The sequence below is a fragment of the Rhyacophila brunnea genome, unplaced genomic scaffold (genome assembly GCF_057557595.1).
Source record: "Rhyacophila brunnea isolate RB1 unplaced genomic scaffold, BYU_Rbru_1.0 scaffold_1, whole genome shotgun sequence".
Taxonomy (NCBI): Eukaryota; Metazoa; Arthropoda; class Insecta; order Trichoptera; family Rhyacophilidae; genus Rhyacophila; species Rhyacophila brunnea.
The window spans coordinates 38,204,260-38,227,344 of NW_028232751.1; the positions used below are offsets into that span (position 1 = coordinate 38,204,260).

General features: G+C 34.5%; 2 protein-coding genes across 2 annotated transcripts in view; one reads left to right on the top strand and one right to left on the bottom strand.

Annotated features, from left to right (window-relative positions):
* The window catches only part of LOC147079748 (ATPase family AAA domain-containing protein 3A homolog), a 30,661-nt gene extending 11,639 nt beyond the window's left edge, over window positions 1-19,022 (top strand). The window contains exons 3-11 of the mRNA XM_085943914.1: window positions 717-829; window positions 1,855-2,061; window positions 2,229-2,386; window positions 9,267-9,526; window positions 10,665-10,788; window positions 14,590-14,773; window positions 15,375-15,482; window positions 15,581-15,779; window positions 18,148-19,022. Coding sequence (XP_085800040.1) covers window positions 717-829; window positions 1,855-2,061; window positions 2,229-2,386; window positions 9,267-9,526; window positions 10,665-10,788; window positions 14,590-14,773; window positions 15,375-15,482; window positions 15,581-15,779; window positions 18,148-18,330 — 1,536 coding nt within the window. The 3' untranslated portion in view covers window positions 18,331-19,022. The remainder of the gene's footprint in view (window positions 1-716; window positions 830-1,854; window positions 2,062-2,228; window positions 2,387-9,266; window positions 9,527-10,664; window positions 10,789-14,589; window positions 14,774-15,374; window positions 15,483-15,580; window positions 15,780-18,147) is intronic.
* Window positions 19,023-21,400: 2,378 nt separating this feature from the next.
* Nep2 (M13 family metallopeptidase neprilysin 2) overlaps window positions 21,401-23,085 on the bottom strand; it is a 74,931-nt gene continuing 73,246 nt past the window's right edge. The window contains exons 15-17 of the mRNA XM_085943924.1: window positions 22,882-23,013; window positions 22,479-22,616; window positions 21,401-21,974 (exon numbers count right to left, since the gene is read on the bottom strand). Of these exons, the coding sequence (XP_085800050.1) occupies window positions 21,774-21,974; window positions 22,479-22,616; window positions 22,882-23,013 (471 nt within the window). The 3' untranslated portion in view covers window positions 21,401-21,773. The remainder of the gene's footprint in view (window positions 21,975-22,478; window positions 22,617-22,881; window positions 23,014-23,085) is intronic.

Below are 23,085 nucleotides of genomic sequence, written 5' to 3' on the forward strand. Positions count from 1 at the left end.
ATCATTGTTTTCAAACATGAACTTAATAAAATCAAGATATAGATCTCGACTCACCGATGAGCATCTTTATGATTGTTTGCTGACAGGATTATCGTCATACTCTCCTAATTATGAGGCACTGGCCAATGATATGCAATGCCAAAGATCACATTGACATATTGATATTCTATTTTTTTATAAAATGTTTTCTTTGTATTTGTGTTTTTTGTTTACTTTGTTTACGTTTTGTAAATACATTTCTCTGTGTGTATGCAATTTGAATAATAGTTTTATTATTTTGAAACATTTTTGTTTATTATTTATTAATAAATTATGAATATAAGAAAATAAATTATGGAAAAATGAGAAGTTATGGAAGGAGTTTGTCGATTAAAAATAGGTGGTGCCTGCCACCCTACCGATATTTTAGAATGTTCTCTAGAGTACAAAAAGGTTGGGAACCCCTGAGTTAGGCTATTGTTTATTGGTGTCTGTAGTGGAGAAGAGGTTGGTGGATTCTTTTGATCTGTGAGCTTGAAGCAAAAATGGTGATTTTTATTACAGCATTTACATTTCATGGTTTAAGAAAATGTATAGAAATGTTAGTTAATGAAAATGTATGTAGAAAATGTAAAATAGTTTTCCACTACGCTAAAGATAGGAACTTGCTTGAAATAACAAAGTTAAAATGTATTTAAATATTGTTACATTGTACTTACTATTTTTTTGTGTTATAGGAAGAAACTAAACAACATCAAATGAGAGCGCAATATCAAGACCAACTTTCTAAAAAACGTTACGAAGAACAATTGGCTTTGCAACAACGCGCCCAAGATGAAAATCTTAGAAAGTAAGTAATTTTATTCTTATTCATATACCTAAAAATATTATTTCAAATAATATTTGTGATAGATGTTTCATTAGTACTTTCTGGCACAAAAAGATTCAATTAACTATAATTGTAGGCAATATTGGATTTTTTGATAGAAGTTCTTTTTCATACTAGAAAAAAGAACATAATCAAATATGAATATTATTGAAATGTATTGTGACATGACTGTTGAAAGCTTATAAAAAAAATCTGTGTGTGTACTTATGTACGCGCGTTAGAAGTTGTACTTCTTTGGCGTAACAAAACAAAATAAGCCGTTATCTGACTCTATTAACTATTACAGTGGATTAGGTTGATGAAAACGTACGCGATTCATCTGTGTCTCATATAGCACATGTTAATTGTAATTTAATTATTGTATTGGACCAAAACTCATCTTTGCCATACAGCGGTTATAATCGATTCAGAAGTGCCCATGATAAATTAATAAAAAATCAAATTTTAATATATTCTTTGAATTATTTACCAACTCAACATTCACTAAATTTATTTATTTATTGTTATATAATTTTACTCATAAATAATACTTACATAAATATAGCCTCAAATCTTGATACACAATCTTTATAATGCAAAATAAATATTCACTCCAATATAAATAAAGTTTTATGAATATAAATTAACAGTGTAGAATGTTAGTCTCCAGAAATTTTTTTATAAATATATATATTTATTATGTCACAATATTGGATAGTATTGAACGACTAACTAAATGAGACTATGCGCATGCGCATGTACCCTTGAGACCGAAATGAATATAATCATAATAATAAATTATGTGTTGCATCGGCGCGTGCAACTTCCGTCACACGCCAAATGTGTTACATCGGCGCGCGCATTTTCGTCACACGCCAAAAATACACTCTGATCTGTTTTCCCAAACGCGCCAAAAGAAGTATAACTTCAAAAATATGTATTATTCTATGATTAATTCCGACCATTAGTTGTGATATGATATATATAATTTTTGTGTTACTTTTCAGGCAAGAAGAGTCCGTAGCGAAACAAGAAGCCTTGAGGAAAGCCACAATTGAGCATGAAATGGAAATGAGGGAGAAAAATAAACTGAAGCTCATTGAGGCTGAAGCCAGAGCTCGGGCAAAGGCTGATCGTGATAACAGAGATATAACACTCGAACAAATAAGATTAAAAGCCCAAGAAAATCGAGTTACTGTCATGGAAGGAATCAAGTCAGTTTTTTTTTTAAATACTTTCACATATAATTAATGCTGTAGTTTGTACGACATCAGTACTTTACTGATTATGTAATCAAAAGGTATCTGTCGGTAAATATTAAAAATGTCGTACTACAATTCATGAGACTAAACTTATTCTGTTCTTTATTCTCTGATAATAGAACTGCTGGAAGTGTATTAGGCACGGGACTCAATGCTTTGGTAACTGATTGGGACAAGGCATTGACTGCTGTTGGTGGATTATCTCTGCTTGCATTGGGATTATACACTGCAAAAGGTGCAACTTCTGTGACAGCCCGCTACATTGAAGCACGTATAGGTAAAATCATTTCAAATAAACCGTATAATTTTAATAGGATACTGGATACATACCATTGAAATCTAATTACAGTTTTGATACAATATGTATGATAACTATGATATAATGCATCTGGGCATACTGAAATATGGAAAAAATGTAAAGGACATAAATAGCTTCTTGGTATCACGTGGATACAGAGTGGGGTTAAATAGATAATATCTATTTAAAGAGTAATATGGCTTGTTTTATGTTTATGGGTGTGTACTCTCACCTCTACTATTTAACCTGTACGTACTTGGAAGCAATTTTTAAAGAAGCCTGTTTAAGTGAATGGTTAACCTATTAGCCCCGGCCAAAGCTAACTTTCCGTCATACTAAATTGAAACTACGCGGTGTTATTTCTCCGAATGTTTTTTTTGCCGTATTAGAATGAATAAGCTCATTAACAATATTTGGTGTGGATTTATTGGAGGCCAGACTCATAAGCATTCTGTGAAAACACTAAAATACGCAGTTATATATCAAGTTGTCATAATATCCTTAAGAAATATGTGCATACTAACAAATCACTCACTGTTTGTCGCCATTTTGTATCGATTTGGACACTTGCGCCGAAAAGGCGCCTTCGATTGTCGTATTCATCGCTGTAGATCACGCAATTATTGTTCACACTCGAACAGTTTTACGATAACACATTTATTATTTAACATTTTGAATACTTATAAGCAATGTTCCCTCTAAGGTGTGCGCGTGCACACCTACCAAAATATGTCCGCACACTTGTTTTCAACCCCCGCACAGTCCTCACACAAAAATATTGTAAAAGAAAGTTTCAAGAAGGGATCATAATTACCCGTTCTATCGCATGCCAAAGTATACGAAAAAAAGATACGTACATGGGGTGTGAGAATTTCCTTTTTTCAAAATGGATTTGTGAAGTTAGTGGGGGTCACAGAGAGGAGAGGAAGGTCTCAATGAGAGGGGCTGGGTTTTAGGTTTGTGTTTGTGTTATTATGTAACCCGACAAACATCACGTGAGCTGCTGGTTGAAACCTTACCCAATGACGCACTTTTTTTCTTCTCTGACGAGGCACATTTTCATCTTAGTGGCTGTGTTAATAAACAGGATTTGCGGTACTGGAGTGAAACAAATCCCGGGGTACTTCATGAGAGACCCCTTCATTCAGACCGTGTCACGGTATGGTGTGTATTTTCAAGAGTAGGGGTCATTGGCCCTTACTTTTTTCAAGAATACGGTCGTGCTGTAACCGTGAAATCAGACTGTTATTTGACTATGATCCATGAGTTCTTTTTGTCTTCTCTCAAAGAAATGGCACTGGACAATGTGTGGTTTCAGCAGGATGGGGCCATAGCCCACACCTCCAGGGTTTCAATGGATTTTTTGAAACTAGCCTTCCCTGGGCGGCTGATCTCCCTGCAAGGGGATGTAAACTGGCCTGCGCGCTCGCCTGATTTAGCTAGCCCCCTGTGATTATTTCTTGTGGAGTTATCTCAAATCCCTGGTTTATAACGATCGTCCACAGACCCTGGAAGACTTACAGAACAACATCCGATCCGAAATTGCCAATATACCGGTCGGAATGCTTGAAAGAGTGAACCAAAACTTCCGAATTGAACCAACTGAATCAGTGTATTGACAATGGAGGGCGACATTTACAAGATTTTATTTTTAAAACGGTGTAAAATCAAATGTTAAATGTTGTGTGACAAGCGAAAAATAAGAAAAAAAAAATTTTAAACCTGTCGTCTTTTGTTTCACTTTCAAAAAAGGAAGTTCCCACGCCCCACCCTGTATTTTAATCTTTAGCAATGACCACCTATATGCCGGGTCCTCTACATTTCTTAGTCTTTGACATATTGCAAGAAACATTGTCAGTACAGTCTCATAGTACTCCTTATTGTGAAAACATCACAGTTCTTACAATATTTTTTAAACGGTAAAAGTGTTCGTGCCAAAAAGCAGTGTTTTTTACTCAAAATATTTATAATACAAAACTAATAATCAATTTTTGTAATAAATAACTACATGTGTGTTTAGTGTACGTAACAAACAATTCAAGTGAACAGTGAGGGGGGGGTGTAAATTTACCGCACCGGATGACACCAACCCTGCACAGATGCGTTGATAATCCGCACACACAATAGAAAAATTAGAGGGAACGTTGCTTATAAGTTATTAATTAAGTATAAAGTATAAATTGTAACTTAAAACTCAACTAGACCTTTACAAAATTAAAATTAAAAAAACGATACTAATTTAAAAATGTTTTGAACTGTGGTATATTTTGTAACATGGATGCAAGCACAAGGCTACATCGCATGCTGTACACATAAAACGAGTGGCTTTCTTATTTTTTTTATTTATTTTTGAATTACCACAAACATGGCACTGTCTACGCGGTTTGTCATTACTAGGTGTTGGAGGAATGTTTTCTGGCATATGTCGTGTAGAAGATTTGGGCAATGATCTTATGGGATTATTGTTAGTTGAAAGTTTCGGTTGAGGTGTATTCATGGTTTTTACACAATATTTGTCCACAATATTTGTCCACAATTTGTTTTATCACACTTAATTAAAACTCGGCCAATGTTTTTTTGTTGCCGGTAACAAATTTGTATAAATAAAATCCGTTTAATAAATATACATCCACAATATGGAAGGCTACCTTTTTATACCAATTGATGGATTTCCGCATGCACGACAGGCTACCGGTATCGGCTTTATCGACCGTTCCCATGTTTTTGTTGTATCCCAAAACACATTTCGGTTTCTGAATCGGTTCTCCAGTTATAAAATTGATTTTTCCCATTGGTCCGAATGAGTGGTCATGAAGCGTGGTCAACATATGCACATCCCTCCTGTCGTGCCATTTAAGGACTAATAGTGGACTATTAGCTTTAGTCTCTCCTTTTTTTAACTTATTAAAAACTGGCATCTCCTTCCGGTTCTTCCTAACGGTACCACAAGCATTAGTTCCATGGCTGTGTAAATACTTTAAGAAAGCTGGGCTATAGTACCAATTGTCACACCATAGCGTGTGCCCTTTTCCAATCTAATCGCTTAACAGCGTCGTTACAACCGCACCAGAAATTCCCAGATTTTGATCGTCCACTCAGTTCCTTCACCACAATAAATAATAAAGTCAATTATGTATCCGGTCATAATATCGCACAGCACAAACGTTTTAATTCCAAAACGATGTTGCTTTGATGGAATGAACTGTTTGAAAATGAGTCTACCTTTAAATATGATTATACTTTCGTCTATGCATAAATTCTGGAGCGGAATCAGAGATTCTCTAAAAATATTTCGTGTGTGCTCCAAAAGTAGTCTAATCTTAGCCAGTCTATCTGTAGTGGTCACATTAGGATCGGAGAAATGCAGCATTTGTAGAATTAGTTGGTAGCGATCTCTAGCCAAAATTTTACCAAAAATGTCCGCATGGAGGTACGGATCAGTGCTCCAATGATCTTCTATTGTGGTGTGTTTGTTCCTAGTCATTAACATTGACACGGCAAATAACGTGTACAACTCTGGCACTGACGTATCTGTCCAATTATGTGACCGCGATTTCGGTTCAAGGTCAGTTTTTGCATATGAATAGGTATAAAAAGTTTTTGTTTCTTTGACTATCTCCGACATAATATTTTTATTTAAAAATGTTCGAAGAAAAGGCATTCAGGAGAGGTTTCATTCAAATCGTTCAACATCATGCCGGATCGAAAATCATCAAACTCATGAATGATCGGAATATGTGGCCCTGTTGTCCAAGAAAGTAAAAATTCAATCGGCTAGATGTTTTGAAATGAAAGAAAATAATTTATGTGAAACATACAGAGGTGACGTTGGTAGGACGCATCAAAGCAGATTTTAAAAGAATAAACAGTTTTTTGCGCTATGTATTTTCTACTCTACCGGCAGTATGCATTTTGCGCCAGATATGATGGTCGCGTTCAGAGCATGCATCGCGATGTATCGTCCCAAAGTATGGGGAATCGCGGGAAAGAGGTTAATAATAACTGGTATGCTGATGATACAGTCCATAATGTGGTCACATTATAGGCAAAGCGAAGTATCGTCATGAACTGCTAGACGTGCAGACATCCATAGTGACCACGAACTCTTGGTAGGGAAATTCCATATAGACCTTAAACGAGTCCCAAAATGACGGTTAGACTCGATGTGGAAAAACTTAAAAGTACCCTTGTGCGTGCCACCTACAAGCTGGAGCTGCAGAGGAACTTACATGGTGATCGGACTCCTTCTGGTACGTCTTCCATCGACTTAGATCCCATGAAAGGAAAATGGATATTATTCCGGGATGCCATAATGAACTCTGCAACTTCTGCCTTAGAGCCGGGCCACACCGGGCGACTCTGGTCTCGAGACCAGTCGCGCGACTGTGGTCTCTCGGGCGACTTGCAAGCGACCAGAGAGGCAGCCAATAAATAATAATAATAATGAATGTACACGCAAGTTATGCAAAAAATACGTTCTCTCCGCGGCGTGGCTGCCCGCGAGCCCGCGACTGATCGCCCAGTGTGGCAGCGCTCAATACATTGCTATATGTTTTCATACATCGCTACCAATTGCCCGACCAGAGAGACTGGGAGACCAGACCGAGCGCAAGGATGAGATTTTACTGATCGCTCGACTTTATTGCTTGCGCGACTACTGGGCGACCAGGTGTGGCATGGTCCATATAACTGCTTACATCGGTCTGGTCTCGAGACCGAAGTCGCCTGGTGTGGTCTGGCTCTTAGGAGAGCGGCATACACACATGCCGGACTAGATGTCACCTCATACATGGGAGATGATTGAGAAGAGGAAGCTCCTGAAAGAATTGCGGGACAATGGTACATACGACCCACCCACAGCGCAGCGCAGAAGCCTGGGTGACCTCATTCGGGATGCGGAATCTGCTGCCTGCAAGAATAATCCAAGTACTCTCTTCCTCATCACCAGAGCGATTTGCAGTAGGAAACATCCGGTGGTCATTGCATTACGCAACTCTGATGGAGTGACAGTCACTGAACCTGCAAAGGTTCAGGAGCAATGGCGCCAAAATTTTAGTGATGTCCTGAATCGCCCACCTCCATTGCATCCCTTCGATATTCCGTCGGAGATCACCGCCCTCAGAATCACTACTGCATCGGAATTCTGCGAAGACCCTCCGACAACTGCTGAAGTGGACGAGGCAGTCAAAAGACTGAACCGCAGGAAAGCTCCCGAAGATGACGGCATCCATGCAGAATTTCTGCTCTGCGGACTGAGCGCCATATTGCCGTCCTTGTGTGACCTTCTGTGCGTGGTGTGGGAGAGGGAACAGTGCCCCAGAGCCTAAGACTAATAATTACAGAGGTATCACTCTTCTCAGCGTTCCCGGGAAAGTGTTGGCGCAGATTCTCCTGTACAGGATTAGAAGTCCCATGCTGGAGGTTTTGCGTGCGCAGCAGAGTGGTTTTGTCCCAGGGAAGTCCTACTCGGAGCATATTTCAACTCTCCGATGTCTCCTGCAACATTATCAAGAGATGAATATACCTCTCACCTGTTGCTTCGTGGACTATGAAAAGGCATTTGACAGCCCTCACCGTGAATCTCTATGGCAAATTCAACTGGGCTGAGTATGGTGTTGAATGCGGCTAAGACCAAATCCATGTGCAGTGCTGCATGCATTGACGCCGACACTCCTTTGCGGGTGTCCGGTTTGCCCGTCGTTCAAATACTTAAGTGCCACAGTTGGTGGTATTTCTAGTGAGCTTGGAATCAGCATAGGTATGGCGGGCCTGCATTCAGCCAACTTGGAGTCGCATGGAGGTCAAATTAGGGGTACATGGGTAAGGGGGGTGTTCTGGTTGCTGCCAAAGAGTGTGACACTTCGTACCCTTGTGGCACAGCCTCAAGGGCTCCGTCATCGTGGCTGGCCCTCCCTCACCCTGCAGCGGTGCTACAATAGCGATATACGCACTGCAAGTCTGGAATGGCGGAAGGCGCAAGAGTTGGCGATGGATCGAGGGAAGTGGCGTGGACTTGTGCATGCCCTATGCCCCAATGCTGGGTTGTGACAGGGGGAAAGAAGAAGAAGAAGATGATACAGTGTTGATTGCTGATAGCTTAAAAGGTTTACATCAAATAGTAGAAAGGGTAATGAGGTTGGAAATTCTTATGGTTTAAAAATGAAATTATTAACAGTATCAAAAATAGAGACACCAATACAAGTTTAGTTATTAACAGTGAACCGATTGAGCGTGTGACCCAATATAAATATTTGAGAATATGGGTCAATGAGAAATGGGACCAATCTCAGGAAATAAAAACAAGAATTGAGATTGCAAGGACTGCCTTTCTCAAAATGAGATGCTTCTTTAACAATCAAGACTGTAACATAAATCTGAGACTCTGTATGGTTTGCTGTTTGCAATCTGTTTCTATGGTATGGAGCTATGGGCGCTAAACCAAGAGATGTTTAGGCTTTTAAGATGTGGCTGTATAGACGCATCTTTAAAATTCCTTGGACTGACCGGGTGACAAACGTTAATATTCTGAATCAATTGGGAACGACTGAAATTTTGCATAGTATTAAAACCAGAAAACTACAGTACCTCAGTCAGATAGATTATGACAGGATAAAAGTACAGCATTCCCCAACTTGTTATCCAAGGAAAGATCAATGGTAAAATAGCAGAGGATGATGCCTCATTTTATGAGCGCAGCTCCACTAAACTCTTCCAGGTAGCAGATGATAAAGCGAAGATCGCCCTGATGATGGGCGACCTTTGTTAGGGGATGGCAAGATGTTTCAAAAATTATTCATCCTATTGAAAATCTAAATCTTTTTAAATTTTTCAATTTTAACAATGTTCAATTGTGTTTCAGGAAAACCAACTCTTATCTCTGAAACTACTCGGTTTTCATTATTGGAGACATTAAAACACCCAGTGTTGACTACACGCCGCTTGATTGCACATTACAATCGGCCCAAAGATGCCCTCTCAGGAGTTATTCTTGATCCACAATTAGAAGAGAGGCTGAGGGATGTTGCAATAGCCACTAAAAATACTAGACAAAACAAAGGAATGTACCGAAATTTATTAATGCATGGGCCACCTGGTACTGGAAAGACATTATTTGCAAAGGTAAATATTTTATCATATTTATCATCTCTATTATGATGCAGAGAACCTGTTTGCATTGCCGTTGTAAATCTCATATATTCATTACCTATCATAAAGTTTTACAGTACCTAATATAATAACTTGGATTCATGGGCACCACAATGAGGGGCCTGACAGGGCTCTAGCATGGGGGCGTGGCGGATCGATTAGTTCGGTGAGATGAACACACATCACAAATTTTCACATTAGTAAAAAAGCTCTTTTACTTTGAAAATAATAACATTTTAAAATATGTAGTGTGCGATGCAATTTGACGTGATATGAGTGTTTCCTGACTAATATAAATAAAAATGGTTATTTCCCCAATATGGCGAAGGGTCCCATATTACTACAGGTTACTACAAAAGAGGATCGTGATCAGTGCTTCATATTATGATCTCGAGTACCGACAACTAATAAATCAAGTGGATTTATTTAAGAATACAAAAAATTGCTAAAAACACAAAGCCTTTAATTTTACCTCATGGAAAACGATTTGGGGAACACTACTGTAGAACTTGCCCTTAACCTTTGCGATAGGTAGGGGGGCCTGCTTCAAGATTGGGGGCCATGCTTGGATTATACTAGACCGTATGAACTGTTGGTATGGCATTTCTGGAATGTTTGAAATGTGGTTGTATTGGAAACCACATAAAAATGGATATTATTAAGTTGGCGCACTGACATACAATTTTGTGTTTGTTTAAAAAAATCTTTTAAATAATGAAGGTTAGGTGTATTTCGCTGCCTGTCATGTACAGTAATTGAGTCGGTCAGTCCTTTCACTGACAGTTATAAGCTACATTTCGACACCTCCTACATAAAGGTCAGAACTGCGTTTTTGGCTATTTTGACTCTCTCGAAAGATAATAAAAAGATGATATCGAAAAAAAAACGAAAATTCAATCAATGTTTTATAGGCATAACTAAAAAATACAATTCCAGCAGTTCTTTTATCCAGGTTTACTTTCATCTAGAAGATAGGGTTTTCTTCTACTGCTTTGTATGGTACAGGTAGAAGTGGCTCAAGGAATTCAATAGTGTGATAATTCAATTTTAATGCTGAATAATAATTACATATGATTTTTTAATAACAACATTTATTATTTTTTTATTTTAGAAACTTGCTATACACTCTGGAATGGAATATGCAATTATGACTGGAGGAGATGTGGCACCTATGGGAAAAGAAGCAGTTTCTGCTATACATAAAGTCTTCGATTGGGCGAATACAAGCAGAAAAGGTATTCAATTTAAAATTAATTATATTCATACGTCATGCAGTAGCGAAGGGTGGAGGTAGGCTGTTGAGATCCGCCATAAATAGTGCACATTAAACTTTGTTAGTCATACGTATTTGTTTTTATTGAACTAAGACTACAATTTACAGATGGTATTGGTTAGTTTTTAAAAATCAATTAAACCCTGCCTAAACCAAAACATAATAGTTATGGTATATTTGGCAATACAACAAAATTTTGCACACTTTTTCATTCATACTTCTTTGTTTTCGTTGGATTAAGAATACATATAACACATATTGATGTTTCATTTTTTAAATTCATTAACCTTTTAACAGCCCAGCTGAAAGTACTAGGTATACTCCCCAGGGCCCAGGAATTAATTATATTATAAAAAAATTAAAAGAATAGTGAAAAGTCCAATATAATGCACTTACATATATGAGACCTCAATTGAAGTTCGGCGAAAAAGTTTTTCATACACAATTTCGTGAAAATGTCTGAAAATTTTCAGGTATGGTAGGGTTGTCACAACACTGCACTTACAAGAATTAGTTGATTTTTTTTTTTTTAATATAAGTATTTTGAAAAATAAATTTTATAGTATTTTTGTAAAATGTCACCATAAATACTTATAGCACTAAGAAGTATACTAAACACATTAAAATCACTAAAAACTTTCTTGTGTATGGAAAATTTCGAAGCACGGTTCAAAACACAGAGCAATGTCGCACTGCTTGCACAAATACCTAGTTTCTTTCCGTCTTTTCTGATTTTTTGTATTGGCACATACATAACATCTTCTTGCCGCATTAATTTTATTGTTAGTAGGTGGTATTTTACCCAAAAAATGTCTTTCTGTTAGCCTAGAGGGTAAGGGTGCTTTTCGCTTCAAAAGAGTTTTTGGTTCTAACTTATGTTTTTCGATCAGTTGTCCGATGACTTTCAATTGAAATTCACCCAGCGGTTGTTTTTTTCCAGTTTTTTGTTGGAACAATACATGGGCATTCAGCAGAGATAAATCTATCAAATGGAAAAAAAGTTTTTTGTACCATTTGACAGTTTTTCTTGTCGAATTTACAGAAGAAATTATCATATCACTACGATCCACAGCACCCATGTTTTTATTGTAATCAACAATGCATTCCGGCTTGGAAATCGGAATTTTAGTCTTATAGTCTACTTTTCCAGTAGGTTTGAAAGTATTGTTGTGAATTGTGGACAACATTGTAACATCCTTTTTATCCTTCCACGCCAAAGCCATAATTTCGTCAGTATGGAATGTATCGGTTTCCCCTTTTTTCAATTTCTTAGTAAATTTGGGCATCCCAATTCTGTTTCTCCTTACGGTTCCACAGGCATTCGTCCGGTGATCATAAAGATACTTGAATAACGTTGGGCTGCTGTACCAGTTGTCAATGTACAATGTATGCCCTAGTTCCAAGTATGGTCCAAGCATCGTTACCACCACGTTGCCCGATATACCGATGTAATTATTTTTCTCAATTTCAGTTTGTTTTCCGGTATAAATGATTACATCTAAGACAAAACCAGTTTTGCAATCAGCCATTACAAAAATTTTTATTCCGAAACGACTAGCCTTCGTCCTGATGAATTGGCGGAATAAAAGTCTGCCTTTGAAAAGGAGAAGACTCTCATCAATACATATGTTCTGATATGGACACATGTACTGCTTGAAAGAAATTTTCAGTTCCTTCAGGACCTGTCTAATTTTATATAGTCGATCTCCGGGAACCTGCGTTTCATTGTCACAAAAATGCAACATTCGATGCATCAGTTCGAAACGATTCCTGGACATGGTTTCGGAATAACATGGTGAAAATAACAATCTGTGGATAGACCAGTGTTCAGATATTTTATTCCGTGAATTCCTTGACATTAGCATACACAGCCCCAAAAATGTGTACATATCATCAATTATGCAGTCTACCCATCGCCGTAGACGATCACTCAAAACTGTGATATTTTTTGTGGCAAATACAAATTGTCTGTTGGTCTCTCGGACTAACATTTCAACAAAAGAAATATCGATGAAACATTTGAAATAGTCCATTTCGAGTGCATCCGAAGTCAAATTATCAGCTTTTCATCCCGAAACGTTAGCATCGAAGGAAAATGCGCGTGGCTCAAACATATCCGATTTCCACTCAAATGTCGGTCTTTCAGTGGATTCCGGTGTGATAATTTCACTTTCATCGACTTCCAAAGTTTCCTCAAGTTCGACATCCGAATCATCACTTCCATCGTCTTCAGATTCAACTGTTTCGATAAGGTTATCGATTTCACCAACTTCGTCGATCTCATCCATTTTGAATAATAAAATTTGTAAAACTAAACTCGTAAATAAAACACTTTGTATACGCAAATCGAATCCGAAATACAAATGAAAAATAGTCACAACACTTAGTTCTTTGTCAATTTCTATCTAAAAACATCGAAAATCTTTCTTTTCATTCAAGTTTAGTAGGTAAAATCTAAAACAAAACTCGTAAATATAACACTTTTTTATACGCAAATTGTATATGAAATATAAATAAAAACACTTGGTCACTCAATAGAAATTAAATTTCAATGTAAAAACATTGAAAACATTCCAATTATAACGCAAATCTGAATAAGAAAGCATTCCGAATTAGCATCCCGACTAAATGATATTCCGGCGACAACTGACTCATCACTATCGAATCATACCAACTGCCTATTGTACAAGATATCCCAGTGTGCAGGGGAATTTTGAGCTAACCCTGATTTGGCCTCTCGGGAAATTCCCTTATTCTCGCGATGTATGCGCCGTACAAATGTTTTTTGCTTGCAAGGTCTGATCAGAAATGTAGTTACACGTTTTAAAATTAAATAAATAAATATTTGACTCATACAAGCGCGTAGAACGGCTCGGCGTATATCGTACGGTACGGGCGCCTGAATCGCCGCTGTGCATGACGTAAACGTTACGTTACGGGCAGCTATCAGGTTAAGCCCTGCCTAAACGAAACTATAATAGATAAAAAATATTATTCTATCTATAAAATATCCAAAATTATTTATGATTTACAGTAGAACCTCGTTAATAAGAACACGGATAATTTGAAATTTTCGCGAAAAAATAGTCCCTTGAACATTATTTTCATATAAAACCATACCTTTAATTGGCATATAAAAATATTCAATAAATCGTAAAAAGTACCCTATTTCATGAGCCAGTCATTGAAAATTGTGACAGACTTTTCTTAAAACATCATAAATTACTTATTTTAAGAAGGTAATAAAAATGGAAATTTGGTAGGCACATCTATGATCGTCAACAATATTGATGAAAATCAAAATTTTTTTTTTAAATTTTAATATTTTCCCCCCACACATTTCATAATTCGTAATTCGAATTTTTTTTCGATTTTCGGTCCCGTGGAATTCGTATTAACGAGGTTTTACTGTAATTGCATATTAGATGTTTAATAGATAGACGAGTATTTTTTAACTATTATTTATTATGACATGGTTTCGCACAGTTTAATTGAATTTTAAAAACTAACCAACACCGTCTGAATTGTAGTCTTATTTCAATGAAAACAAATACGTATGACTGAGAAAGTTTAGTATGGACTATTTATGGCTGATCTTAACAGCCTACCTCCATGCTTTGCCACTGGCGTCATGTAATTATATGTTTGAAATAACTGTATATTTGGTATTAAATAACTATAATGTTTAAGATTATCTTTCAGATAAGATCAGTTTTCATGAATTCGCTTCTGCTATTAATGTATTTTAAAATAAAATTTCCAGGAGTATTGCTTTTCATTGATGAGGCTGATGCATTCCTAAGAAAACGGTCTTCTGAGAAGATCTCGGAAGACCTTAGAGCTGCACTCAATGCATTCCTTTACAGAACCTCGGAACAGAGTGAGCGTTTTATGTTGGTGTTGGCTTCCAATACGCCACAGCAATTTGATTCTGCCATCAATGATAGGTATATATATATCACATTGATATTTTACTATAAAGTTGTCTGTAATAATTCTTGCTTCATATTCCCCAAAATTTAATTTCCTCCTTCCCTGCCCCCGCTAAAATTTTGCATGAAATCATATTTTATAAAAAAGAAAATGCAACTTCTATCTTTCCTATATAATTGTATCGTGTAATTAGATGGGAAAAACTTTAAAACAAGCAAATTTAAAAATACTGTATTTAAAAAAATATATTATATGGTTAAATTTATAATTATATTTCAGCAGAAACATTACATCTCTATTTTACTATAAGTTATAAAAATTGGTCTTATTCAATTTAAGAGATTTAAAAAAACAAATAATCTAAGTTTTCAATATTTTTGATTATCCAGATTTCATTATGATTATTAATATCATATAAATTTTCAAAGATGGAACGTAAAGAGTAAAGTAGTTCTAGAAGTAAAAAAGATTTAGGTAAGTATTATGTTTTTACCATTATCCCAAATTAGTTCTGATAATCGAGGTTAAACTGTAGTTATAAAACAATTCATTATTTACGCAGTAAAATTAGCAATGGCGGTAGTCTTATTTCATTTATGTAATGCAATGTTTCAGATTGGACAAAATGATTGAGTTTAACTTGCCTGGGGTGGACGAGAGAGAAAGACTTATCAGGTTATATTTCGACAAGTTCGTGTTGCAGCCGGCTGCCGAAGGACACAAGTAAGTAATCACACAATTATTTTCTTTCCGCTATCTTATCCTAATATTTTCCCCATTATCATAATATTTTAATTTGATTATTTTTTTATTCTTTCAAGGCGTTTAAAGTTAGCTTCCTTCGACTATGGTGATCTGTGTGAACAAATGGCTGTGACTACGGCTGGCATGTCTGGGAGATCAATCAGCAAATTGGGAGTTGCGTGGCAAGCCGCAGCGTACGCCTCTCAGGATGGCATTCTGACTGAGAAAATGGTTACTGATATATGTGAGGAAGCAGTCAAAGAACACCAGCTCAAGGTAAGCATAGTTATGTCATATGTACCCATTATGTGATACTATGCAATGAGAAGTCTTACTATTAATGAACCCAAGCGGGAAAATCTCAACTAACTTTGATGGATAGTATGGCATACCAAAGGATGCCATGGATATCTTCAATGTCAAAAATAAATTGTGGAGATATAAGCTAGCTAAAAATATTTCAATCACACTTAACACAGTTACAGTAAAACCTCGTTAATAAGAACACTGATAATTCGAAATTTTCGCTAAAAAATAGTCGGTTGAACATTATTTTCATATAAAATCATACCTTTAATTCAAATTTCATAATTCGAAATGATTTCAGAGTCCTGACATATAAAAATGTTCAACAAATCGTAATAAAGTACCCTATTTCATGAGCCAATCATTGAAAACTTTTCTTAAAACATCATAAATTACTTATTTTATGAAGGTAATAAAAATAATCCTGACATTTTATGACCCATTAACACACGGCGGTATGTTATCAGAGGCACAACTGCACTCCACTCAACGAAAAAACAATAACATACATGTTTCAGGGCTGTAGGTATTTAATTGGTGATTGTTTATTGGATTTTCACATGGTTTTACTAGAGAAACAATGCCAAACAATTTGGTGGTAAATACCTGCCAACATTACTTGGTAACTTCAGTAAGAGATTTTAATTTGAAAGAATTGTATCGGAAATTTGGTAGGCAAATCTATGATCGTAAACGAAATTAATGAAAATCAAAATTTAAATATTTTCCCCCCATACATTTCATATTTTGTAATTCGAATTTTTTTTCGATGTTCGGTCCCGTGGAATACGTATTAACGAGGTTTTACTGTATGTGGCCACGATTATTTATAACGATACGTAAGGCATGGGAAATCACAATGGAATATTCACAAAATTGAATGAAGTATGTTTATCACTCCGAAAAACAATTTTAATGCGAGAGATAAGTCAAATTCACTATCTTGTAAGTTGAATCTAAGCTGTTGGGAAAAATAAATCCCTTCTCCAACACCTATGGATTTTCTTGAAAATCTGAACTTAAATTTGCAGCGAGAAAGTTACCCTGAAATATGTAGAGGTTTCATTGTGTTCAAGGAAGAATAAAAAGGTTTCATAACTAAAATAAATTGGTGCTCTAGAGCTTTGAAAGTAGTCAAGGTTCGACTTGGGCGAAATGTTTTTAAATGAATGACACATTGACAGTTTTAAGAAAATTTTTGCTCGGTATATCCGATAAGTTGCTCGTTATAACAGTGAATAAATGTATGGAGAAAATCATAAACTAAAATGTCAACGAATGTTTCCTCATTACATCCGAGATCTCACTATATCCGTGATCGTAATAACCGAGTTCGACTCTATATCATTATAATCGAATTCCCATTGGTCGATGTACTCCAGTAAAGTGTTAAGAACAACACAAGTCACACGGCACTGTGTTGTGACTAATGTGATTGATAATTTCTTCTTCCTCACTTTCAGCCTCATTCTTTCTCTTCAGTCTTCGGGTTGAATGAGATTGGAAATAATATTCGCGTCACTCATTATTTGAAAACCTGTATCACATGAATCACACATTTTCAAAGCTATGTAAATTTGCCATTAGTTCACATATTTTAGATTTCACTTGTCTCAGGCTCGATGGAATTCAAAAAATCACTTCTACATTTGGTAGAATTTTCCTCCACGATGTACCAAGATTGAGTCACTCCATGTATCGCATCCAGTATTATGATTTTTTTCCACAATTTAATCAAATCGTCATCTTCGTTACACAGGTTTTTAAGAAAGCCATTACGGTAATTTCATTTCATTAATGAGGGGTTATCCCCTTGATCCATGGTTTGAATTAAAGATGTAACATTAGGTGGTAAAAATTTTGCAACTATAAGGCAGGCCGTCATCCGTTTTCAATATGCTTTCATTTGGATGAGAAGGAGCATTATCTGATAACAGCATTTTCTATGGTAACCCCTAACTTTTCAAAAAATCTCTCACTTCTGGAACCCATTTAGTTTTGACTAATTTTCAAAGATCCTTCTATCCATCCATGCTGCTTTCGAGCGAGTAATTTTTAAAAAAATTTAATTCATGCACGTATAATTGGGAGTTTACTGTATATTATGTAAGTTAAAGTTGTAATAAATAATCGTGTAGGCATATACTTATGTCTGTCATTGTACATAATTATAGCAAAATACTTACAGTGATAGGTACTTAGATACTTGATATTTTTACTAAAGATTATCGTAACATAAATTCTATCAGCTCAAACACGTATATTGTAATTAAAGCTGTTTTCATTCATATTTTATGTTATTTTTTTAATCCTTTTAACATTTATTTCTTTGTTCCAGATGGAATGGTTATCAAAAGAAGAAAAGTATCGTGGAATGCTTCCCTATTTAAACGCTTCCAGTGGAAACAAGATGAGTATAACAGACACACCCGTACTCGATTCTGTAAAGCAGTTTATTCAAGAAAATGAAGGTAAAATTGCCCAATCCAACAAATCTACCAATAAAGATGACACTAAGTGACATTTGGATATCGAGAATTTAACTTTTGTTCAGAATAACCAACACATAAATTCACAATCTTTTCGCGCGATTGATGAAAGATTACAAAATAATGAAACACTACAACATGATAAAATAATAAAAATAAAACCTGTTGATAAAACTGATGAAGATATTCCAAATAATATTGCATTTAATATAACTACCGATATAAATACCTCGAATAGTAATAATATAAAACAAGATGAATGCTATGAAGTACCATTGAATCAGACGAATGAAGATTTTAAATCATCTGAGAGCAATATTGAAAATCCTGTTGAAAAAGAAATTGATTCAAACTTCGTTCTAATCGAAAATGTTGACACCGTTACCAGCCCAAAACGAGATGATGCCGATGATAGTGTTATATATTTACCTGCAAGCTCTAATTCTTCACACAAAATAGTATCCCTGCACAATGCTTCAAAGCTGAAGTCAGTCAAGGTTGGCAAAATTTCTGTGGAAGCTTTAGTGAAGATGTATAAAAAACCTTTGTAATTTTTTATACATACAAAGTTTTTATAATCATATTGAGTATGATAGGTTTAAGTCTCCATGGAATGTTGATTTATATTATACATTTTATGTAGTACATAGTGGAAATTTAATTGAATATGTGTCTATTGTAGGCCTTGTGTAGCTTTTGTTAATTCAAATTATTATATAATATTTAAAAAAAAAAAAAAACCTTTTAAAATGGTTATCCTAAGTTGTGCTGCTAGAGATATTAATTATCTCAACAACATTTCTACACCAAAATATGCATTTCGATAATTTTTAGATATTGTTTGTTAAATTTTATTTCATATTCACGTTTCTCCAACTTGTGGATTTTTATATTATAATAAATACATATAAAGCTATTGAGCTTGAAATTTTTGAAGCAATAAATATTGTTATAGTTTAAAAAGATACATTATGTAATAAATGTAATGCGTGTACCATTTGTGTGAAGTATATATTTATACCATAAAGATATCATAGTGGAATCTTCACAATAGATTTTATTTTTCTTCAATGTTGAAGATAATTAATGTTATTTTGGATAATGGACAAACATGCCGCAATCAATAATGTATTTAAATGCTTTGATGTGTTCAAATAATTTATTTACCAGATACTCGGTTGTGAAATATGTAGAAATATAATTCAATAAATTTCCACCATTGTAACATCCATTTAGAATATTTAGATGTATCCAATTTCGACAGATAAGTGTAGGTAAATAAGGAAAATCACTATTTCTGAGAGGTTTATCTGATCTTCCATCTAAAACAACAAATAGTTCATAATAGGTTGTGTTATGTATTGTATAACCCGAGTTGTTAAGATCAATAATATTGCAGGGTGTTATTTCTTTAAATTCCTCATTTATACTATGGTACAATTTATTTGTCTATGGATAATATATTTAATCACCACGCCATGAGCTGTATACACAACATGAATACTCTGGATTAGCCTAAGCTTAAATGAAATTAAATGCACTCTCCATTGTTATGTGAAACACCAAATAATAACCTAATAAGCATCAGCTGTCGGTGCCTGGGAGCACATCATTTAAAATACAAATAATGATTTTTCTCTATGAGCATGTACTTAGTAGTATCAATCCATTGTGTACTGTGTTTGTTGGAGTACCATTTACCTATGTAAGTTAATCAATACATACTTGACATAACGATTGTTTGCCATTTTCTTTTTGAAATTTTTAATAGGTAGATAGGTATGGATAAAAATATTTTTTACATTATATATGTATTCAACAATTTTTGTAATTTGTATGTTAATACTTAGTTATTATTTTTGTATAATGACAATTGTTAAAAATGCAACATGTGTATGTATCATAAAAGCTAGGTATGGAAGTTACTCAGTATCGTTAACGTTACCTGTTTTTTAATTGTAATTCTTTTACACATCAAAAATAATAAAAAATATTTTGCAAAGATTTTAGCACTGCTATAGTTGATAACTTTTCATTTTTATTAAAATGATCTTTGTAACTAGGTACGTATTTCCTTTTATTGAATACATAAATTAATTATTCACAAGAATTATCCCAAACCATTCTACCTTTCATTATCAAACATCATTGAGGTAATTAATTCTATGGTCAGTGTATATGCTTCTGTAAGTTTGTGTTAATAAAAGAAAAAAGATGTTAATTAAAACTAGATTTTATTAGAGTGACAAAGCGATAAATATAACACCATGCTAGATATACCTTTTCTCAAGTCCTAGCCATGTTTGTCACATTTTCAACACACTCATCTTGTCAGACCGTAAACACATAATGAATTTCACACTTTTCCTTGTTCTAAGAGTTTTACTCGAACCATTTATTGTGGTTGGATATTCTGTGGTACATTCTAAAAGCTAATTCAATTAAAAAATTACAGTTAACACTGTCAGATCCTGATACTTTCAATGGAAATAGAATTTACTTGCTCAGGGAAGTAATCACGGCTTGTGCTCAGCATCGGTTATCTTGGATTGGTATCCTAACTATAGCAATATTCTTTAGTAGTTTTACTTAATATAGACTATAATAATCAGTTTCCATCTTGTCTTAAAATTTTAAACATTTGTTTTTAAGTAAAGGAAGTAATCTGACAGTAATTTTTTTTTTAAATCCAACATTAAATTCCTGACACATTATTGTTTTCAGGTTGATAATTTTTTGTATGTAGATATACTTAGATATAGAAAATACTAGTCAAGAAAATTTCTTTTTTTTTACATTCTTGTTTGTCAAGGATTTATTAAATAAATATTCCATCATCGATTGCCATAAGTGCAGGATTCCAAACTTACTCAATTTGTTCAGTGTAAGTAACAATGCAAATTATATTATTATATTTTCTTTATTTGTTCATAGAATTTTTGTTTTCTTTTTCATTTTATTTCTAGTAAAATACCAATTATAAAAATAACAGATGTTTTAATTATTCCCAAATTTCCCCGAAAGCCTACAAAATAAAATAAATATTTTTTTTTTAATAATTCTAATTTATGAATTAACATATGGCTAATAATAAAACACAGCTAATAGTAAAAAGTAATATTTATTGTTCTTTTACTATTTCAAAATAATTTGTATAAGTGAATATTTTGCCATAACATTAACTAGGTAGGTATTCATTAATAATATTTATTAGATCACAAAATAATAATTACCTGCACAAACATCAAACACAGTAGAATTAAATCACCATTTTAAAAATAAAGCCAAATCTGAAAACTTTAACCCACTTCTTTCATAATCACAGTAAATGACAGAGAAATCATATTTGCAATACACTCTGGAAGTCATGTTAGATTCGTTTTACAAAATAACACAGTTTAACACCATTTCTTCAAAATGGTGATTCAATTGATTTCTAAAATTAAATTACAAATAGATAACTAACTAATATGTACTACCACACTTTACATTTATGGTGAGGATTCATATTTGAACCGATGGGGCAATTAAAATCTTTGGCGAAGTCATCCATATTAGATACTGGTCCATTTACACGGAACTGACTCGGTGCATGTAAGCCTGTGGTGATTCGCAAGTTCAATGCTTCGGGACGGTATACAGAGCACCATGTGTTGGCAACACTCATCCAGAACAACTGGAAAACAATCATAAATCTTAAAATTCTTTGTTTGAAGTTTCTTTGAGATCAACTAGCACTGAAAATGAAAATATTGATTACACTACTACAGTAACATGTCTTACCTGCTATTTTGTAGTGTTAAGGACACAAGTAGAGGCAGGTGATATAGATATGACATGTATAAAGTAGAGGGTTTGTAGTTCCACAGATTGCTGCTAATGCTGTGATAATTATTATAATAGTAAGGTTATAATTCTTATTGATTTAAGTTCTGTGCTAAGCTACCTATAAGGTTATAGATATGACTTAAACATAGGACAGTTCACACTAGCTTGATACTAGAGCCAAATTCTTCATTTATTTGTTATTTTAAACCAAATTCATATTATTACAATATGATGAGTGTGTTTGAATCAAGGGAAAGATACTCCCAGAGTTTGATCTTGAATCCATCTTTAGTATTGGTGAAATTTTGTAGATAATGTAGCATTTGTATGATTTAGAAATGTTATCTGGTACCTGTTGTGGAGTGTAGTTAAGTCCAGGAAGCTTAGGTTCTTGACCATTTTTCTTCGCCCATCTGTTGTATGCCAAATATGCTTCTTTGATACCACCATTATCGGCTATATTTTCACCCTGTGTATTTATGCCGTTCAGCTGAAATATATAACAAAATATGTTATATTATGTATTGTTATGTTATATTGCAAGAGATAATACAACAAATGATTGTGAGTTTCAAGCAATACATTAATCGATAGTCAGAGATCACAGAATGCAGGTGAATCAACCAAATAAAATAATTCAGATATGCGCAAGATAAAAACAACATTTTCTACCGAGCATGAAAATTTATATAGGGTACTTACTTATTGTTAGAAATTGTTTTTTGATATTACTAAATTATGATGCTATTACTTACATTCAAATTTACTTCTTTCACAGTATAATTGGAATATTGATCGACAATACATTTAGCCTTCTCCAAATACTTGGCTTTTGTTTCCTCTGCCCACCAATCAACTAGATTTCCAGCTTTATCGAATTGTCTTCCCTGTAATAAATGAATAAGTTTTAAATAAAAGATTTTTACATCATATATGTTTTACAAAAAATAGTAAAGACA